At 53.6% G+C, this 22591-nt stretch overlaps 1 protein-coding gene across 6 annotated transcripts in view; it reads right to left on the reverse strand.

Moving 5' to 3' along the window:
• Positions 1-22591, reverse strand: part of pltp (phospholipid transfer protein) — a 132619-nt gene that overhangs the window by 77080 nt on the left and 32948 nt on the right. For all 6 annotated transcript variants that reach the window (XM_070895911.1, XM_070895908.1, XM_070895906.1 and 3 more), the window contains 9 exons: positions 15598-15721; positions 14316-14415; positions 14102-14230; positions 12192-12347; positions 10746-10809; positions 9668-9731; positions 7016-7107; positions 5361-5537; positions 5212-5271 (listed from right to left, as the gene is read on the reverse strand). In XM_070895911.1, coding sequence (XP_070752012.1) covers positions 5212-5271; positions 5361-5537; positions 7016-7107; positions 9668-9731; positions 10746-10809; positions 12192-12347; positions 14102-14230; positions 14316-14415; positions 15598-15706 — 951 coding nt within the window. In that variant the 5' untranslated portion in view covers positions 15707-15721. The remainder of the gene's footprint in view (positions 1-5211; positions 5272-5360; positions 5538-7015; positions 7108-9667; positions 9732-10745; positions 10810-12191; positions 12348-14101; positions 14231-14315; positions 14416-15597; positions 15722-22591) is intronic.

Here is a 22591-nt window from a genome sequence, read left to right on the forward strand (position 1 = left end):
AGACAGTCAGAGACGATCGACTGGTAATGGACCTTTTGTTTCCAACAACGGCTCATGTTGGAGGTGTGGAGGCAAACACACAGCCAGAGCTTGCAGGTATCAGCAATATACCTGCAGAAACTGCAACGTCAGCGGTCACTTGGCGCGTATGTGCAGGAGGCCTGCAGCCAGGCTGATGTAGGAGGAGGATGGGTCCAATGTAAGCCCTACGAGGCCAAATGGACACTGGGGGAAATCGCTGGAAGCTGAAGTTCAGCGAGTTCATGTGGATCACATATACAGTTCATACACCAGGACGCCACGGATAATGATGAAAGTGCTCCTCAATGGCATCCCAGTATCAATGGAGCTAGACACGGGGGCCAGCCAGTCCCTAATGAGTATCAAACAGTTCGACAAGTTGTGGGCTACCAAGGCCAGGAGGCCAAAATTATTGCCGATTGACGCACAGCTACGGACATATACAAAGGAGATCATTCCGGTGCTCGGCAGCGCCATGGTAGTTGTGACCCACAAAGATTCGGAGAACAGGTTGCCACTCTGGATTGTCCCGGGGGACGGTCCCGCACTGCTGGGGAGGAGTTGGCTTGCTGTCATGAACTGGAAATGTGGCGATGTCAATGCAATTTCTTCTGTGGAGCGAATATCATGCTCACAGGTCCTGGACAAATTTGATTCACTATTTCAACCCGGCATTGGCACTTTCATGGGGACCAAGGTAGTGATTCACATAAACCCGGACGCCAGGCCAGTACACCACAAGGCCAGAGCAGTGCCGTACGTGATGCGGGAAAAGATAGAAGGTGAATTGGACCGCCTGTTGAGGGAAGGCATCATCTCACCAGTCGAATTCAGAGACTGGGCGAGCCCGATTGTGCCGGTGCTCAAGGCGGATGGGTCGGTCAGAATATGTGGTGATTACAAGGCCACCATCAATCGGGTGTCACTCCAAGACCAGTACCCGCTACCGAGAGCGGAGGACCTCTTTGCGACGCTATCCGGTGGCAAACCTTTTTCAAAATTGAACCTGACCTCAGCTTACATGACCCAGGAGCTGGCGAGTGAGTCGAAGAAGCTGACCACCATCACGACACACAAGGGGTTGTTTGAGTACAACAGATGTCTGTTCGGGATTCGCTCGGTCGCCGCGATCTTTCAACGAAACATGGAAAGTTTCCTCAAGTCGATTCCAAGGACGGTGGTTTTTCAAGGTGACATCCTCATCACGGGTTGTGATACTGAAGAACACCTCCACAACCTGGAGGAGGTGCTACGCAGACCGGACTGGGTAGGTCTGCGACTGAAAAAGGCGAAATGCGTCTTTCTAGCTCCAGAGGTAGAATTCCTGGGGATGAGGGTAGCAGCAGACGGGATCAGACCTACTGCGTTTAAAATGGAAGCGATCCAGAGAGCACCCAGACCCCGTAACACGACGGAGCTGCGTTCGTTCCTGGGGCTCCTGAACTATTTTGGTAATTTTCTTCCCAAATTGAGTACGCTGTTAGAGCCGCTACACGTGCTCCTACGCAAAGGTTGTGATTGGGTCTGGGGGGACAGCCAGGAAAGGGCTTTTGATAGAGCACGCAACTTGTTATGCTCCAACAATCTGTTAACACTATATGACCCATGTAAGAAACTTGTTTTAATGTGCGATGTGTCGTCCTATGGGGTCGGGTGTGTGTTGCAGCATGTTAATGCCAAGGGTCAGTTACAGCCGGTAGCTTATGCCTCCAGAAGTCTGTCCCAGGCAGAAAGGGGCTACGGGATGGTAGAAAAGGAGGCGCATGCATGTGTATATGTGGTAAGAAAATGCACCAGTACCTGTTTGGCAGGAAGTTTGAGCTGGAGACAGATCACAAACCCCTCACGTCCCTTTTGGCCGATAACAAGGCCATAAATACAAATGCGTCGGCCCACATAGAGGTGGGCACTCACATTAGCCGCCTATGACTATACAATTCGGCACAGACTGGGCACTGAAAACTGCACCAATGCACTCAGCAGGCTCCCACTAGCCACCACCAAGGGGGCAACCGAGCATGCTGCTGAGATGGTCATGGCTGTTGAAGCTTTTGAAAGCGAAGGCTCACCCGTGACAGCCCGTCAGATCAAAGTCTGGACAAATAGAGACCCGCTACTGACTTTAGTCAAGAAATGTGTCCTGAATGGGGACTGGGCAGCCACGTATGGGGCATGCCCTGAGGAATTTAAACCATTTCACAGGCGCAAGGATGAACTCTCAATTCAGGCTGATTGCCTACTATGGGGAAACCGAGTAATCATGCCCCAGATGGGCAGAGAGATATCAGAGAACTCCACAATGAGCACCCGGGCATTGTCATGATGAAGGCAATTGCCAGGTCACACGTTTGGTGGCCAGAGATAGATGCAGACCTGGAACTTTGTGTTCGCAAGTGCAACACGTGTGCCCAGCTGGGCAATGCGCCCAGGGATGCCCCCCTTAGCCCCTGGTCCTGGCCCGCCAAGCCATGGTCACGCATCCATGTGGACTATGCAGGTCCTTTCATGGGAAAAATGTTTTTGGTTGTAGTAGACACCTACTCCAAATGGATCGAGTGTGACATTTTAAATTCAAGCACATCCTCTGCCACGGTAGAAAGTCTACGGGCAATGTTCGCCGCCCATTGTCTACCAGACATCTTGGTCAGCGACAATGGCCCTGAATTCCAGGACGTCATGGCAGGAAATGGTATCAACCATGTCAGAACGGCAGCGTTCAAGCTGGCCTCAAACGGTCAGGCGGAACGAGCAGTGCAGATAATCAAACAGGGGATGCTCAGAATCCAAGGGGGTTCCCTACAAAGCCGCTTATCACGCCTCCTGTTGGCCAATAGATCCTGACCACACTCGCTCACAGGGGTTCCACCCTCAGAGCTGCTAATGAAAAGGATGCTCAAAACCAGGTTATCCCTCATACACCCGACCATGAAAGAAATTGTTGAGAGCAGGCGCCAGTCACAATGTGACTACCATGACGGGAATGCGAAGGCGCGAGGTATTGATGTCAATGACCTTGTCTTTGTCCTCAACTACGCTGCAGGGCCTAAATGGCTCGCAGGCACTGTGATTGCCAAAGATGGGAATAGGATTCTGGTAGTTAAACTTACCAATGGACAAATCTGCCGCAAACATGTGGATCAAACAAAAAGGAGGTTCAGAAACCCCATAGAAGAAGCAGAGGAAGAACACGATATAGAGTTCACTCCACCACAGGTGACCGAACACCGGAACCAAGTGGAGGAGAGCCCAGTCACTGTGGGCAGTCCGGACAGGCCTGAGGCACCGCAAACAGCAGACACTCAGGCCAGCACCCAACAACCGGAGCCCCAACTCAGGCGCTCTACAAGGGAGCATAAACCACCAGAGAGACTTAACCTGTGATCCCAATAAGACTTTGGCGGGGGGGTGGGGGAGGTGATGTCATGTATTCAACTGTCATTGTAATCCATGTATAAACTGACCTAAGTTGTACACCGTGAGAACACTGACCACTAGGTGGTGAACTTGTGCGAGACACTCCTAACCTGGACTTTCAGGTATAAAAGGGGAAGCTCCACCCATTTTCTCCACTTCAGTGCTGGCGAATAAAGGTTACTGGTCACAGAGTGACCTTCTCTCTAGTATGGGCCTCGTGTGCATTTGTACTGTATAGTAAGGACATATCAGAGACAGAGAGCGAAACAGACAGAGAGACAGAGAGGCAGAGAGAGACAGAGACAGAGAAAGAGAGAGAGCAAGAGAGATAGACAGAGAGCAAAACAGACAGAGGTAGAGAGAGAGAGAAACAGACAGATAGCAAAACAGAGAGAGAGAGAGAGACGGAGAGAGAGAGGGAGAGAGAGAGAGAGAGAGACAGGGAGAGAGAGAGAGCGAGTCAGGGAGAGAGAGACAGAGAGAGAGAGAGAGACAGAGACAGAGAGCGTGAGTGACACAGCGCGCGAGAGACAGAGACAGACAGACAGAGACAACAGAGATGCATACAGAGAGACAGAGACAGAGAGGCGCAGAGAGAGAGAGAGACAGAGAGGCGCAGAGAGAGAGAGACAGACAGAGAGGCGCAGAGAGAGACAGAGAGCAAAACAGACAGAGGTACAGACAGAGAGAGAGAGAGAGGGCGGCGAGAGAGAGAGAGAGAGAGAGAGAGAGGGCAGCGAGAGAGAGAGAGAGAGAGAGAGAGAGAGAGAGAGAGAGAGGGCGAGAGAGAGAGAGAGAGGGCGTCGAGAGAGGGCGGGGAGAGAGAGACACAGAGAAAGAGAGACACAGAGAAAGAGAGAGACACAGAGAAAGAGAGAAAGAGCGAGAGAGAGAGGGGGAGAGAGAGAGAGAGCGAGAGAGAGGGACAGACAGCGAGAGAGAAACAGAGTGGGAGAGAGAGAGAGAGAGAGAGCGAAACAGAAGAGGTACAGACAGAGAGTCAGAGAGAGAGAGACAGACAGATAGAGACAGAGATGGACAGAGATGGACAGACAGCGAGAGAGAGAGCGAAACAGACAGAGGTACAGATAGAGAAAGAGACAGACAGACAGATAGAGACGGACAGACAGGGAGAGGGAGAGGGAGAGGGAGAGGGAGAGAGAGAGAGAGAGAGAGAGAGAGACAGAGATGGACAGACAGAGAGGGACAGAGAGAGAGACAGAGAGCGACAGAGAGATTGAGAGAGAGGAGGGACAGAGAGGGAGAGAGGATGGACAGAGAGGGAGAGAGGAGGGACAGAGGGAGAGAGAGAGGGAGAGAGAGAGGGGCAGAGAGAGGGAGAGAGAGAGGGGCAGAGAGAGGGGCAGAGAGAGGGACAGAGAGAGGGACAGAGAGAGAGGGGGACAGAGAGAGAGAGGAACAGAGAGAGAGAGGGACAGAGAGAGAGAGGGACAGAGAGAGAGAGGGACAGAGAGAGAGAGGGACAGAGGGAGGGACAGAGAGAGCGAGAGAGAGAAGGACAGAGAGAGAGAGGGACAGAGAGAGAGAGAGAGGGGGACTGAGAGAGAGAGGGACAGAGAGAGAGAGGGACAGAGACAGAGAGAGGGAGAGAGAGAGGGACAGAGACAGAGAGAGAGCGAGAGACAGAGAGACACAGAGAGAGGGAGAGAGAGAATCAGGAAAGAGAGAGGGAGAGAGAGAATCAGGAAAGAGAGACAGAGCGAGAGTCGGGAGAGACAGGAGCAGTAACAGTCCCGGTCACTATAAGTTACTTACCAGCAAAATGATTGCCCCAAAGAATGTAGTCCTGAGCAAATAAGCAAGGTCCGCTGACATCTGAAACAAATTGGGAATGAGGAGGTTAAGCAACTATTGTCAGTGATTTATTTTGTAAGGTACCAGGCTGTGAAGATTTGGAGCTGTACCTTTTTCTCGGGTATCTCTGTCTGCAGCACTCCAGCTCTATAATAGGAGTACATGGCGGAATCGAAGAAGTACTCAGACAGGGAGAGGTACACCATTCGCTCTTTGCCCTTCAGAAGAGGTGAGATTGCAGTGTTCGGCAGCGTGTCATTCTCATTCTTGAGAGTGTAGAACATCCCCTGAAACAGGAACGCAATTCAACAAGAAGCAGAAAGTTAGCAGGGCAGTGTGGCCACAATCCAGGAGTTTCCATCACAGCAAATATCAGGATTGGAACCAGATCAAACCCCACTAATATCCGGAGTGGAACGCACTCTGGTTCCTGACTGCTGTGTTTCCGACATTACAACAGCAACTACTGTTCACATTCATCCTTTGACTATCAGCTGCTTTGGGATGGCCTGTGTGAGAAAAACGATATAAATGCAACTTATTTTCCAGTACAGCAAAAGGGGGCAGGGCACTGTAAAGAAACAGTGTGGGCATGTGTGAAATGGTTAAAGTGACGCGCACCAACGGATGCTGAAACCTACCCAAAGGTGGTCTGTTCACACCTGGCCAAAGGTCAAATTGGCTGCACTGACACATACACCCAGCAACTGAAAAGCAGATGATGAAGAATGAAGTGTCACAGTCACTGAATGTCCAGTTGTTGCCCAGTTAGGTGATCCTCTGGAATCAGACATAGACTGGACAGCTGTTGTAAGCAGCTGTTACAGATGTTGATGCTTGGCCTACTCCCTGTGGGCAGCTGATGGTGGGTGTGGACGGATGTTTTAAAACAATATTTATCTTCGGGATGTGGGCGATGCAGACATTTCATTGTCTGTCCCTAGTTACCCTGGGAACATTAACCAGGCAAGCTAGATCGGTGGCAGCTTCCATTCCCTGAAAGACATCAATGAACCAGTTGGGTTTTTACAACATCTTCCGTGGTCATCGCTCTGGTGCCAGCCTGCTACCACAAATCACCAGATTTATTGAATTCAGTTCCACACTTTTCCATGTTGGGATTTGAATTTACAACATTTCGGTTTCTGGTCCAGTACTGTAGGCCACTTTACCATTTATTAACCGACCAGACTGGAGCCCCTGGATCTGGATTGTCCTCGTCGAAGACAATGGATGGTCACCCAAGTTCCATTACACATGACAAGACCCAAGACTGGCCGTGACTTTGCTTTCCCTCCTGGGTGCTGGACAGGCAGAACAGGCCTCAATCTGGTAGGCTGGGCCATTAACAAGGCCCAGGGAGGGAGGGAGGGAGGGAGGAGAGTCTCGTGAGGGAGGGGGGGAGGGAGAGAGAAAGAGAGGGAGGAAGGGAGGGAGGGGAGTCCCGGGAGGGAGGGAAGGCGAGAGAGAGAGGGAGGGAGGGAGGAAGGTGAATCCTGTGAGGGATGAGGGAGGGAAGGAGAGAGAGAGGGAGTGGAGTCCTGTGAAATGGGACGGAGGGAGGGTCGTTAAGGGTGGACTTTTCCATCAGGGTAGCACTGGGCTTGTGACTGCTCTAAGCCCTGGCTCGCACCCGCTCTGGGAATCTCACCCAAAGCGTCCCCCACCCCGCGACACCAGGAAGTGAGTGATCCTGGGTGGCAGGGAGTCAGGTATCGGGGTCACTGGGAGTGTCTGGAGGCTGCCAGCTGGCAATAGGCCTTACCTTGAATTCCATGTCCATCCAGTCAGACGTAACATCTGGGTCGCTGAGGAATGAATAGTCGATCCCTATGTATTGATCCACTGGTGTTCGCACTTTATAGGGAAAGAAAGGAGGTGTAAGTCCCAGGACGTTCCTTATCACCACCACCAGTCTGCAATCTGATGCACGGACCTGACACGCCTGGAGATTCAGACCCCTGTACACCAACGCTCCTCTGGCTGGGATTCCTGGAGATCGCCACCTGAAGGCTGACTACCCGAGTTAAACTACAGAGTCCTGCTCGCTCAATCCCAGGCAGCAACACAGACCGCCACCACACACCCCCCCGCCCCCCCCCCCCCCCCCCACAGATCAGCAATTCCATCACTGGGATAAAGAAGCAGGATTCAGTTGTGTAATCGTGGGACACACCCCACAGGCCCTGCTCTCCCACAATCCGAACATGAAGTGTGGGTGTGCTGTACTGAACCATCCAGATCGACTGCGGAGCAGTGGTATGGGGAGCGGAGTGTGTGGTCTGTGTAACCCTGGCTCTCTTGGAGTGCAGTAAGATTCCCAGAGTTGTTCTCTCACGCGGCACTGTCAGCCATCTCCTACAAATCCCAGGAGACTGCATGGCTCCGGTTGGGGTGGAGTGTAGAATGTTTCAGTGTAAGGGGTGTCACAGTTGTGTGAGGCGGACTGGTTGGGCTGGGTGCTCTTTGCCTTTCCGTCATTGTTCATAGGTTTATATGTAACCTTCAGGGCTGCTGACCGAAGGCCATGTGGCTCTTTGTCGGCCAGCGCGGACACGATGGGCCGGAATGGCCTCCTTCTGCCCTGTAAATTTCTATGTTTCTAAGTTTGTAAATCAGACGCTCGATTGGCGTGTCTGGAAGTTTGGAAATGGGATTCCCTGCAGCCACACTTTCTGCTTTTAACCTCAGGACTTTTAATCACCATTTTCTCTGGAGTATTTTAAGTTCTGCTATGCCGTTACAGCCCTTCCCTGTTTTCATTTGGGAGAAAATGTTCCTCCTTTTGCTGTTACTCATTGGCCAACATTTATCACTCAGCCAACAGAAATAGATGATCTGGTCATTTGCCTCATTGCTGTGTGTGGGAGCTTGCTGTGCGCAAATTGGCCGCCACGCTTCCTACATTACAGCAGTGACTACTCTTCAAAAATTCTTCAGTGGCTGTGAAATGTCCTGAGGCGGTGAAAGGCGCTATATAAATGCAAGTCTTTCTTCTTTCTTTAGCACCAGCAGTCTGGTTAATCAAAGACAGCGGCAATTAAACTGGGGGGGGGGTGTGATTCCCCACAAGCATTGAGCGAAGAAAGGTAACAACAAAGGCCATTACTCTCAGTGCGGACGTTGGAGCTATGGGAGTGAGAAGGAGTGTGAGCACCTTTGTAGCTCAGTGCTGGCTTTGATAACCAGTGGTGTAGACTACCTTGGTGCTGTGCCTGGGTGTATTGCATTGCCTGATCACAGGGCGGGCTCCATCAGTACTGTACAACCCTTCCCTTCTAATTACTCTTACCCCTCGCCATGCGTCTCCCTGTATTCCCCAGGAATATCTGCAATGTAACACCCATTGCCCAGTCTATATATGGAGGGGATGCAGATACTTGGCAGATTAAGGGTTGCGTTTCAGCTTCCCTCCCTCCTGAAAGCGAGTGAAATGAAGCAAAGCTGACAGCTCGGCCACAAGCTGGGATTGTGGCGGCACGTCCAGGTCTGTTGGTTACTCTGTGAAGTCAGACTTCAGAAGCTTTAACAGAGCCGTGTGCGACAGTCACCATGCAGCCTGTGCCCCGGCACGGTGCGTTGTGAATGCCACACTGCATCAATCCTTCCCGAAATCCGCCAATCACCACGTGCAGTGGTCGCCTGAAACCAAGGTGAGCTGCTCACAGCTTTACCATACTCACCCGATGGGCAAACACGCTGAGAACCGCCACTTCAAACCAAACCCCTGCCCCGCTCGATCTTTGCCTCCGTGTGGTCCCTGCCCTGACCACACATGGAGACCCTCACCCACTTCTGTCAGTCCAACATGAAATTCATTGCACAGAAAGGGTTCACCAGTAAAGCAAGGTCCTGCAAATCCCCTGGGAGAACAGACGCACCAACATCAGCGTCCTCATTCAGGCCAACATCCCCAGCATTGAAGCACTGACCACACTTGATCAGCTCCATTGGGCAGACCACATAGGTCGCATGCCAGACACGAGACTTCCAAAGCAAGCGCTCTACTCGGAACTCCTTCAAGGCAGACGAGTCAAAGGTGAGTAGCGGAAACGTTACAAGGACACCCTCAAAGCCTCCCTGATAAAGTGCGAGATCCCCACCGACACCTGGGAGTCTCTGGCCAAAGACCGCCCTAAGTGGAGGAAGTGCATCCGGGAGGGCGCTGAGCATCTCGAGTCTCAACACCGAGAGCATGCAGAAACCAAGTGCAGGCAGCGGAAGGAGCGTGCGGCAAACCAGACCCCTTCCCTCAGCGACTGTATGTCCCACCTGTGACAGGAACTATGGCTCTCATGTTGGACTGTTCAGCCACCAAAGAACTCACTTCAGAAGTGGAAGCAAGTCTTCCTCGATTCCGAGGGACTGCCTATGATGATGATGGTGGTCTCTAAACACTGGGTTTATACATACGTACCTGGCACAGTTTTCAGTATCGAGTTCAACAGCACCATTGCTGCATGCTGTAAGGCTGGGCAAATCTACAGGGGCAGAGAAAGGAGGATTATTCACATATACCAGGCAGAATCAATCCTTCTCACTGACACACTGCCCACCCCCAGTATAACCCCCCCCCCCCCCGATATACTGCCCACCCCCAATATAAACCCCCCCCACTGACACACTGCCCACACCCAGTATAACCCCCCCCTCCAGATTTGTGTGTCCGAAGACATCTTGGGCCCCCCCACAACCTCCGTTCCTCGCCACCAACTCCATCTCTCTCCCTGGCATCTGTCTGAGGCTCAACCAAACTGTTTGTAACCTGGTGTCATATTTGACCGAGCTGTGCATCCACCCCATATCCTCTCCATCACTAACACTGCCTCGTTCCACCTCCGTAACATCACCCGGCTCAGACTCCGCCCCTGCCTCAGCTCATCCGCTGCTGAAATCCTCATCCATGCTTTTATTACCTCTGGACTTAACTATTCCAACTTTCTCCCGCTCATTCTCCCACTTTGCTCATCCAAAACTCTGCCCATGTCCTAACTCGCACCAAGTCCTGTTCACCCCTTACCCCTGAGCTCATTGACCTACAATGGCTTCGGGTCCTGCAACGCCTCAAATTTAAAGTTCTGAACCTTGTTTTAAAATCCCTCTATAGCCTCAATCCTCCCTATCTCTTTAACCTCCTCCAGCCCAACAACCCTTAGAGATCTCTGTAAACCTCCAATTCTGGCTTCTTGTGTATCCCTGATTTTAATCGTTTCACCATCGGTGGCCGTGCCTTCACTGACTGGGCCCTTAACTCTGGACTTCCCTCCATAAACCTCTCTGCTTCTTTCTCCTCCTTAAAACCTGCCTCTTCATCCAAGCTTTCCTAATATCTCCATATGTGGCTCGCTGTCAGATTTTGTTTGATAGCCCTCCTTGGGACGTTTTATGTTAAAGGCGCTATACAAATACAAGATGCTGTCGTGGTCTAGTCATTTCCCTGTTTATTTCAGCCATTACCTCAGGGGAATCGGTGATGTGCAGAGGGGGAGAATTACCTGCTGGTTTATGAGGAATCGCAAACCTGTCGTGAGAAGAGTTGCGAATATTCCGTAAAAGCCACTGTAAAAAAGAGACAGTAGTATGAAGTACAGAACACAGAGAATCACTCGGTGAAACTAAACACATTTCAGAGAAACCCCTCCAGATGGCAATGATCTGCCCACCATTATATTGTGCCAGGCTCTTTATATAGTTTCTGGGCTGTTTTGACAGATTCAACTTCCCCTTCTATTCTGGTTTATATTGTGAATTTGACCAGTTTGAATTGAGGATTGGGTCCCACATTCTATCTTCCCCCAGGGGTGTGGGTGTGTCCCACTTTCCATCTCCTTTGGTTGGGTTCGATGTGCCGCACTCTTGTTATTGGGTTTTATGGTAAGGATATGGTACATAAAAATCAAGATGTCATGGCGAACTTATATAAAAGCTCAGTAAGATCACAGTTAGAGCACTGCATGCAGTTTTGTGCTCCACAATACAGTGAATACTGAGGCAGTAGATTGGGTACAGTACAGATTCACTGGGACACTGTCTGGTCTGAGAAAATACAACTGCAAGAAAGACAAAACATTTGGAATTACATAAGATATATGGCACAGAAACAGGCCGTTCGGCCCAACAACCAGTCCATGCTCCACTCGAGCCTCCTCCCATCTTTCCTCATCTAACCCTATCCGCAAAACCCTCTATTCCCTGCTCCCTCATATGTTTATCTAGCCTCTCCTTAAATGCATCGATACTATTAGCCTCAAACCCTCCCTGCGGTAGCACTCTTTGGGTAAAGAAGTTTCTTCTGAATTCCCCATTGGATTTCTTGGTGACTATCTTATATTGATGGTCTCTAGTTATGCTCTTCCCCATAAGTGGAAACATTTTCTCTGTATCCACTCTATCAAAACCTTTCAGAATTTTCAAGACTTCTATTAGGTGGGGATCTTTTTACAAGAGAAAAGAGACCCAGCCTGTTCATCCTTTCCTGATATGTATACCCTCGCATTTCTGGTATCATCCTTATAATACAGCGAGCAGATCTGTACGCAGTACTTCAAGTGTGGTCTAACCAAGGTTCCATACAGGTTCAGCATAACTTAGCTACTTTTCAATTCCATCCCCAGAAATAAACCCTAGTGCCTGGTTTGCTTTTTATGGCCTTGCTAACCTGTGTTACAACTTTTAGTGATTTGTATATTTCTCTTTGTTCCTCTATCCCACCCAGACTCTCACCCTCCAAGTAACAAGTGACCTCCCTATTCTTCCCGCCACAATGTAATACCTCACATTTATCTGTGTTCAACTTCATTTGACAGTAGAGGAGATTAAGAAGCGATTTGACAGCAATGTTTAAAATGATGAAAGGATGGGAGAGCGTATTTCGGACAGAGACTGTTCCCAGTAATTGGGAGATGTGGAAGGAGGCGACATGGATATAGCGAGATCTTTACCTGAAGCTCCCAGTAAACTTTGCATGCATTCTTGCAATAGAGGCTGTGCAGGACACCTTGCTTATCCTCAGCTGCCCGGATTGGCTGTTGGACAGGTGCAGTACGGTCCAGATGTCAACTCCTTCGGCAGAGGCATTAATCTGACCAACATCCTGACTGCAAAAAGCAACATGGCTCAGTGACGGATCATCGCACGACAGCCTCTGGTCCCCTCCCCCTGATCACACACACCCCTGACCCCCGACCCGACCCCCGGTCCCCTCATCACACCCCCACGTCCCCGCCCCCCCGATCACAACCACCGGTCCCTCTGACATAACCTCCCCTCTATCACACCCCCCCCCCCAGTCCCCAAACCCCCCTCCCCCGACACGACCCCTGGTCCCCTTCCCCGACAGCCCCTACCCCCGATCCCGGTCCCTCTGACACACCCTCCCCCCGATCACACCCCCCCAGTCCCCAAACCCCCCCTCCCCCGACATGACCCCTGGTCCCTCCCCCGCCCTAAACCCCCCACGACACCCAACCCCCGGTCCCCACCCCCGGTCGCTGATCCCCCACTTCCTTTGACACCCGATACGACCCCCGGTTACCACCCCACGGTCCCCCAGACCGCTGGTCCCCCCCCGACCGCCGACCACCAGCCCCCCCAGACCCCCCATCACCCCAAACAGACTGCTCGACCAACCCCCTCCACCCCCCAGACACCCCGTCACCTCCCCCAGATCCCCCATCAGTCCCAGTCATCCACCCCACTCACCCCTCTGACCCCCGGTCTCACCCCTGACTCCTGGTCACCCCCACAACCCCCTCAGAACCCCGATCATGCCCCTACCTCTGGTCCCTGCTCACCGCCCAGCGAGCTTTACTGATCACCCAGATTTCAATCCTCACATTATGCATTAGGAGTTACAGCACCAGGAATTGAAACTATTTGTGCTCCCTCAGTACTGTCCCTCCGACAGTGCGGCACTCTCCCAGTACTGCTCCTCTGACAGTGCAGCGCTCCCTCAATACTGAACCTCCGACAGTGCAGCGCTTCCCCAGCACTGCCCCTCCGACAGTGCAGCACTCCCTCAGTACTGCCCCTCCGACAGTGCGGCGCTCCCCCAGTACTGCCCCTCCGACAGTGCGGCACTCCCCCAGTACTGCGGCACTCCCTCAGTACTGCCCCTCTGACAGTGCGGCACTCCCTCAGTACTGCCTCTCCGACAGTGCGGCGCTCCCCCAGTGCGGCACTCCCCCAGTACTGCGGCACTCCCTCAGTACGGCCTCTCCGACAGTGCGGCACTCCCTCAGTAGTGCCTCTCTGACAGTGCGGCACTCCCCCAGTAGTGCCCCTCTGACAGTGCGGCACTCCCTCAGTATTGTCCCTCCGACAGTGCGGCACTCCCTCAGTACTGCCTCTCAGACAGTGCGGCACTCCCTCAGTACTGCCCCTCTGATAGTGCGGCACTCCCTCAGTACTGCCTCTCCGACAGTGCGGCGCTCCCCCAGTACTGCCCCTCCCGACAGTGCGGCACTCCCCCAGTACTGCGGCACTCCCTCAGTACGGCCTCTCCGACAGTGCGGCACTCCTTCAGTACTGCCCCTCCGACAGTGCGGCACTCCCCCAGTACTGCGGCACTCCCTCAGTATTGTCCCTCCGACAGTGCGGCACTCCCTCAGTACTGCCCCTCCGACAGTGCGGCACTCCCTCAGTACCGCAGTGGAGTGTGAGCCTGGATTATGTGCTCACAGTGTCAAGGGCTGTTTGTAAAGCAAAGTTTAAAGAGCTCATCACCGATTAAATGGATAATGGTTTATTTCCCAGCGGTTCCAGTCATACCGTGTGAACCAAAACCTCTTCAATGACAGGAGAGTGCGTGGTTGAAGTGGCTTGGGATACAGGACAGGACAGAGAGACTCACAACATCCAGTACAGCATGTCCCTCTGGAAGGTGATGCTGATGGACGAGTTCTTCACTTCGAAGTGCAGCCCAGCCTCGGGCTGGAAGTTTAGAGCTGCAGTGGAGAGGTCCAGGTCCGTGATTTTCACCCTGTGAGATAGCAACATACGGAGCTCAGTGATAGTGGCACCAGTAACCAAACGTCAGGGAGACAGGAAGATCCAGGCACCCTTACCCACTGATAGAGTACTGGAATGGCCCCTCTTTCCCCGATAAATCCGATATCGAGATATTTTCAAGCTCTTCAGCAACAAACTTCAGTCCTTCGTACCGAACTTGAGAAAACAGAAAAATATTAATGAACAGATTCTCCCTCATGGGCACTCAGATTACAGCAGTGCATCTGCCACAAGTTACTCGCTTCACAATTATACCGTTTACCTTCATTGGGAATGATGTGGGCGGCATCCCAGCCCATTGTCATTCACTGTGTGTTTGTGTGTGTATAGATATATTTATACACACATGTAGAGGCAATGTGTGTGTACAGGAACTGTGTGCTGCTGCAGGAGAGCGACGGCTACGAAGAGGGTGACTGGATTTGACGTCACCCAAATCCAGGTCGGTGATTGGAGTGTGGGCAGGTACAGCAGGAGTGGTGAGGTCGGGACGAAGGAGCGGCGAGAGATTGTAGAGGGATGTGATCGGGGCCCAGAAGAGCCAAGGGCCCAGGGGCAGCACGGGCCAGCCCACACTGCGATATGTGTGCGCACTAGGTCTGTGCAGCAGAGCAGGTCTCCAATCATCTTGGATAACCCTTGCCACTGGACTAAGACCTAGCTCTGTCAGGCCTGTGTGGTGTGTGTGTGTGTGTGTGTGTGTGTGTATACAGGGTGTGTGTGTATACGGGATCCGCATGTGTATGTACGGGGTGTGCACGCGTGTGTATACAGGGTGCGTGCCTGTGCGCAGGGGGCGCATGTGGGTGCGCGGGGTGCGTGTGCGTGTGCAGGGGGGGCGTGTGTGTGCGTGTGCAGGGGGGGGTGTGTGTGTACGGAGGGGGGGGTGTGTGTGTCCGGGGGGCGGGGTGTGTGTACAGAGGGGTGTGTGTGTGTACGGGGGTGTGTTTGTACGGGGGGGGGTGTGTGTGTGTGTGTACAGGGGGGTGTGTATGTACGAGGGGGGGGGTGTGTACGGGGGGGGGTGTACGGGGGGGGGCTGGTGTACAGGGATTTTGTGTGTGTGTGTAGGGGGTATGTGTGTACACGGGGGGTGTTTGTACGGGGGGGGTGTGTGTGTGTGTGTACAGGGGGGTGTGTATGTACGGGGGTGGGTGTGTGTACGGGGGGGGGGTGTACAGGGGGGGCTGGTGTACAGGGATTGTGTGTGTGTGTGTAGGGGGTGTGTGTGTGTGTGTACGGGTTGTGTGTACAGGGTTGTGTGTACCGGGTTGTGTGTGTGAGGGGGAGAACGGTGTCAGTGTAGCCCGGGGGCCGATGCTCCGAGGGTGACCTTACTCAGGGTCAGGCCTTGTGCGGTGATGCGAATCCTGCAGCCGGGGTTGGAGCTCACTGCCGCGCTCAGTCCCATCATCAGGTGCATGAAGCTGGAGAGCCGGCGGGCCATGATCTCTCGCCGTGTCTGTGGAACAAGGAGCCGGCATGTTAAACAACCTCAGTCACCATGGAAACCGACAGCAGAGCCGCTGGAGAAACCACCATCGCAGTCACCATGGCAACTGCCATCGAGGTCACGAGTCGGAACAGATCTTTGCTTGCAAAGGGCAGGTCGCTGCGAATAGACCCCGCACCGCTGATCACAACAGCTATTCCCCGTCACTAAGGAGCAGAAGGGCAGGAGGCCCATTCAGCCCCTTGAGCCTGTTACACAGGAACAGGAGGAGGCCATTCAGCCCCTTGAGCCTGTTACACAGGAACAGGAGGAGGCCATTCAGCCCCTTGAGCCTATTACACAGGAACAGGAGGAGGCCATTCAGCCCCTCGAGCAAGTTACACAGGAACAGGAGGAGGCCATTCAGCCCCTTGAGTCTGTTACACAGGAACAGGAGGAGGTCATTCAGCCCCTCGAGCCTGTTACACAGGAACAGGAGGAGGCCATTCAGCCCCTTGAGCCTGTTACACAGGAACAGGAGGAGGCCATTCAGCCTCTCGAGCCTATTACACAGGAACAGGAGGAGGCCATTCAGCCCCTTGAGCCTATTACACAGGAACAGGAGGAGGCCATTCAGCCCCTCGAGCCTGTTACACAGGAACAGGAGGAGGCCATTCAGCCCCTCGAGCAAGTTACACAGGAACAGGAGGAGGCCATTCAGCCCCTCGAGCAAGTTACACAGGAACAGGAGGAGGCCATTCAGCCCCTCGAGCCTGTTACATAGGAACAGGAGGAGGCCATTCAGCCCCTCGAGCAAGTTACACAGGAACAGGAGGAGGCCCATTCAGCGTCTCGAGCCTTATATACAGGAATAGGAGGAGGCCATTCAGCCCCTCGAGCTTGTTACACAGGAACAAGAGGAGGCCATTCAGCCCCTCGAGCAAGTTACACAGGAACAGGAGGAGGCCATTCAGCCCCTCGAGCCTGTTACACAGGAACAAGAGGAGGCCATTCAGCCACTCGAGCCAGTTACACAGGAACAGGAGGCCTCCATTCAGCCCCTCGAGCCTGTTACACAGGAACAGGAGGAGGCCATTCAGCCCCTCGAGCCAGTTACACAGGAACAGGAGGAGGCCATTCAGACCCTCGAGCCTGTTCCACAGGAACAGGAGGCCCATTCAGCCCCTGAACAGGAGGTGGCCATTCAGCCCCTCGAGCCAGTTACACAGGAACAGGAGGAGGCCATTCAGCCCCTCGATCCTGTTACACAGGAACAGGAGGAGGTTCATTCAACCCCTCGAGCCTGTTCCACAGGAACAGGAGGCGGCCCATTAAGCCCCTGAACAGGAGGTGGCCATTCAGCCCCTCGAGCCAGTTACACAGGAACAGGAGGAGGCCATTCACCCCCTTGAGCCTGTTACACAGGAACAGGAGGAGGTTCATTCAACCCCTCGAGCCTGTTCCACAGGAACAGGAGGCGGCCCATTCAGCCCCTGAACAGGAGGTGGCCATTCAGCCCCTCGATCCTGTTACATAGGAACAAGAGGCGGCCCATTCAGCCCCTCAGGCCTGATTTAATTGACTTCATTTACCCGCCCTTGTTCCATACCCTCCGATACCCTTGCTCAACATAAATCTATCCATTACTGTCATGAAAGCTCCATTTGAGCCCCAGCTTCCACAACTTTTTGAGGGAGAGAGTTCCAGATTTGCACTAGCCTTTGTTTCACTCTGATGTTAAGGATATTCCCCTTTGTTCTGGACTCCCTGACTGGAGGAAATAGTTTCTCTCTATCAAATGCTTTAAACAACTTAAACACTTCGATTAGGTCACTTTTTAATCTTCTAAACTCGAGGGAATACAAGGCTAGTCTATGCAACCTGCTCTCGTAATGTAACCCTTTTAGCCCTGGTATCATTCTGGGAACCTGTCCCCCATCCCCTCCAAGGCCCACGTATCTTTCCTGAAACGCCCAGCACTGAACGCAGTGCTCCAGATGGGGCTTACCCACAGCTTTCGACAACTGCCTGCGGCAGGTCGGAGCCATAAAAGTTCCATGTCACTGCAAGGTCCAGCGCGAGTCGGTCTGGGAGGGGGACGGCTGTGAAGAGGACGTCACCAAATCCAGGTCGCTAATTGGAGCATGGGCAATTGGAGCGAGGTCAGGGCGAAGGGGCGGCGAGGGATTGTAGAGCGATGTGATCGGGGCCCGTGAGAGCCGACAGGTCCAGGGGCAGCACGGGCCCAGTCCACACTGCGATATGTGTACGCAGTAGATCCATACAGCAGAGCAGGTCTCCAGTCGTCCTGGTTAACCCTTGCCACTGGACCAACACCTAGCTCTGTCAAGCCCGTGTGGTGGCTGGTGTGCAACGGTCACCCCACGTTAAAAAAATCCACCCAAAGGCATCTTCCACCCTTCAGGATGTAGTTCGAGATCCCGAATATCAGGTCCTTCATTGAAACACCTGTGAACTCATCCCTTTTTGGTGGAAGCGGGTCATCCTCGATACGAGGGACTGCCTAAGAAGGAGACAACTGTAACATACCACCCTCCCATTTGAATTCCAGCCCCCGAGATGAAGGGCAACATTCAACACGGCGAAGCTGACAGAGTGTCGGGTGCATTCTGACAAGCTGCAGGGCCCGGCACCACCAGCACCCGGGTTCGAAGCGCCAACAGCTCTCGTGGTGACGCATCGGTTGTGCCAGTCCTCTGGCAGGGCGTAGGAGCACCGGGGCAGAGGCAGTCGGGGAGACAGGAACACAGCAATTTGGCTCATCAACTGGTTTCACCATGTGACATTTAATCACGTGACATTTGCCACAGTTCAGTGTCTCAGTATCACTGAGCCCCCAATAAAAATAAACTGACTGAGTTTATAGTGAAATAAATAACATAATTTATAAATTAAAAAATGAACACAAAAGAATAGAAAGATTTAAACATCAGAACTGTTTAAATAAAAGTTACATCTGTGACATTTCTATAGTATTGAACACAAGGAGAAACACTGAGCAAATACAACTCATTCAATAAAATCATCGGTAAAACTAAACTAAAGTTTTCAAACAATTTTATAACTTTTACAAATCACACCAAATTATAAAAATAATAAATAAAAAAAAAACCAAACAATGCAATTCATTGACCCCTACTACCCACGGTGGAAACCCAGGGTCAGGGCAGTGAGACACTCTGTCCGCAGACACGCCTCCGTCCGCAGACGCCTCCCCGTCCGCAGACACGCCTCCCCGTCCGCAGACACGCCTCCCCGTCCACAGACACGTCCCCGTCCGCAGACACGCCTCCCCGTCCGCAGACACGTCCCCGTCCACAGACTCGCCTCCTCTGTCCGCAGACACGTCCCCGTCCGCAGACACGTCTCCGTCCGCAGACACGTCCCCGTCCGCAGACTCGTCCCCGTCCGCAGACTCGTCCCCGTCCGCACACGCCTCCCCGTCCGCACACGCCTCCCCGTCCGCAGACTCGTCCCCGTCCGCACACGCCTCCCCGTCCGCAGACACGCCTCCTCCGTCCGCAGACACGCCTCCCCGTCCGCAGACACGCCTCCTCCGTCCGCAGACACGCCTCCTCCGTCCGCAGACACGCCTCCCCGTCCGCAGACACGCCTCCCCGTCCGCAGACACATCCCCGTCCGCAGACACGCCTCCTCTGTCCGCAGACACGCCTCCTCTGTCCGCAGACACGCCTCCTCTGTCCGCAGACACGTCCCCGTCCGCAGACACGCCTCCCCGTCCGCAGACACGCCTCCCCGTCCGCAGACACATCCCCGTCCGCAGACACGCCTCCTCCGTCCGCAGACACGCCTCCTCCGTCCGCAGACACGCCTCCCCGTCCGCAGACACGCCTCCCCGTCCGCAGACACGCCTCCCCGTCCGCAGACACGCCTCCTCTGTCCGCAGACACGCCTCCTCCGTCCGCAGACACGCCTCCTCCGTCCGCAGACACGCCTCCTCCGTCCGCAGACACGCCTCCCCGTCCGCAGACACGCCTCCCCGTCCGCAGACACGCCTCCCCGTCCGCAGACACATCCCCGTCCGCAGACACGCCTCCTCTGTCCGCAGACACGCCTCCTCTGTCCGCAGACACGTCCCCGTCCGCAGACACGCCTCCCCGTCCACAGACGCCTCCCCGTCCGCAGACTCGTCCCCGTCCGCAGACACCTCCCCGTCCGCAGACACGCCTTCCCGTCCGCAGACGCCTCCCCGTCCGCAGACACGTCCCCGTCCGCAGACACCCCTCCGTCCGCAGACACCCCTCCGTCCGCAGACACCCCTCCGTCCGCAGACACGTCTCCGTCCGCAGACACGCCTACTCTGTCCGCAGACACGCCTCCCCGTCCGCAGACACGTCCCCGTCCGCAGACACGCCTCCCCGTCCGCAGACACGCCTCCCCGTCCGCAGACACGCCTCCTCTGTCCGCAGACACGTCCCCGTCCGCAGACACGCCTCCCCGTCCGCAGACACGCCTCCCCGTCCGCACACGCCACCCCGTCCGCACACGCCTCCTCCGTCCGCAGACACGCCTCCTCTGTTCGTAGACATGCCTCCTCTGTCCGCAGACACGCCTCCTCTGTCCGCAGACACGCCTCCTCTGTCCGCAGACACGCCTCCGTCAAATCATAGAATGATAGAAATTTACAGCAGGGAAGGAGGCCATTTCGGCCCATTGTGTCCGCGCCGGCCGACAAAGAGCTATCCAGCCTAATCCCACTTTCCAGCTCTAGGTCCGTAGCCCTGTAGGTTGCAGCACTCCAGGTGCACATCCAAGTACTTTTTAAATGTGGTGAAGGTTTCTGCCTCTACCACCCTTTCAGGCAGTGAGTTCCAGACCCCTACCATCCTCTGCATGAAGAAGCCTCCCCTCAAATCCCCTTGGAACCTTCTAACAATTACTTTAAATTTATGGCCCATGGTTGTTGACCCCTCTGCTAAGGGAAATAGGCCCTTTCTATCCACTATATCCAGGCCCCTCATAATTTTATACACCTCAATGAGGTCTCCCCTCAGCCTCCTCTGTTCCAAGGAAAACAAACCCAGCCTATCCAATCTGTCCTCATAGCTAAGATTGTCCACTCCCGGCAACATCCTCGTAAATCTCCTCTGTACCCTCTCCAGTGCAATCATGTCCTTCCTGTAATGTGGTGACCAGAACTATACACAGTACTCCAGCTGTGGCCTAACCAGTGTTTATACAGTTCAAGCATAAAAACCCCCCTGCTCTTGTATTCTATGCCTGAGCTAATAAAGGCAAGCATGTCTTTTTAACCACCTTACGTACCTGGCCTGCTACCTTCAGGGATCTGTGGACATGCACTCCAAGGTCCCTTTGTTCCTCTACACTCCTCAGTGTCTTACCATTTAATGTGTATTCCCTTTCCTTGTTGCCCTCCCCAAATGCATTACCTCACACTTCTCCAGATTGAATTCCATTGGTCACTGTTCTGCCCACCTGACCAGTTGATTGATATCTTCCTGCAGTCCGCAGCTTTCTTCATTATCAACCACACGGCCGATTTTAGTATCATCTGCAAACTTCTTAATCATACCCCCTACATTCAAGTCCAGATCATTGATGACGCCGACCCCTTTGCGCCCCGCGGGGGAACTTGCCCCGGTGGAGCGAGGACTGCTTCCGGTGCGAGAGGCTGAGGCGCCCCGGCCGCCCTGAAAGGGGAGGTGGCGCCGCAGCGGCCGCCATCTTTTTTATATCGGACGAATTTTCAGACGGCCCGTCAATGGCGGCTGCTGGGTGCCAGGCCGCTGGCCCGGGCGAGACCCACCCTATTGGCCCAGTGGGCAGCACTGAAATCGCTCAGGTCGCAGCGGCCCACCGTGGGACGACACAGCACAACGCAGTGTGACAGCGATGCTCTGATGTGCGGAGCGCGGCACTGCGCGCGTCACAGCACATGAATGAAGCAACAACGCATGGTTACCGCAAGCAGCATTTTTATTCGTTAAAGAGGCCAATTCTGAGCCGGCGCAACATCAATGTCGATTTTACCGCCACGGCACCAGGCAATTACCGCCTCATAGAATCATAGAATGGTCACAGCACGGAAGGCCATTCGGCCCGTCGAGCCCGTGCCGGCTCTCAGCCAGTCCCCCTCCCCCACCCTTTCCCCGGAGCCCTGCAAATGGTTTACCTTCAGGCACTTATCCAACTCCCTTTTGAAAGCCGCGATTGAGTCTGCCTCCACCACCCTGTCAGGCCGTGCATTCCAGAACCTAACCACTCGCGTAAAAAAGTTTTTCCTCGTGTCGCCTTTGGTTCTTCTGCCAATCGCCTTAAATCTGTGTCCTCTGGTTCCCGACCCTTCCACCAATGGGAACAGTTTCTCTCTATCTACTCTCGTGATTTTGAACACCTCGATCAAATCTTCTCTCAACCTTCTCTGCTCCAAGGAGAACAACCCCAGCTTCTCCCGTCTATCCACGTAACTGAAGTCCCTCATCCTTGGAACCATTCTCGTCAATCTTTCCTGCCCCTCTCTGAGGCTTCATCATCCTTCCTAAAGTGCGGGGCCTAGAATTGGACACAGTACTCCAAGCTAGGGCTGAACCAGCTTCATAATTTCCACACTTTTGTACTCTATACCTCCCGTAAGCCTTTTTAACCGCTTTCTCAACCTGTCCTGCCACCTTAGAAACATAGAAACATAGAAAATAGGTGCAGGAGTAGGCCATTCGGCCCTTCTAGCCTGCACCGCCTTCAATGATTTATGCACACAGGTCTCTCTCTGTTTGTGCATAACCTTTAGGATTGTACCATTTAGTTTATATGTCTTCTCCTCATTCTTTTACCAAAATGTATCTGCGTTAAATTTCACCTGCCACGTCTCCGCCCATTTTACCAGCCTGTTTATGTCTT

The sequence above is a fragment of the Pristiophorus japonicus genome, chromosome 12 (assembly GCF_044704955.1).
Source record: "Pristiophorus japonicus isolate sPriJap1 chromosome 12, sPriJap1.hap1, whole genome shotgun sequence".
NCBI lineage: Eukaryota > Metazoa > Chordata > Chondrichthyes > Pristiophoridae > Pristiophorus > Pristiophorus japonicus.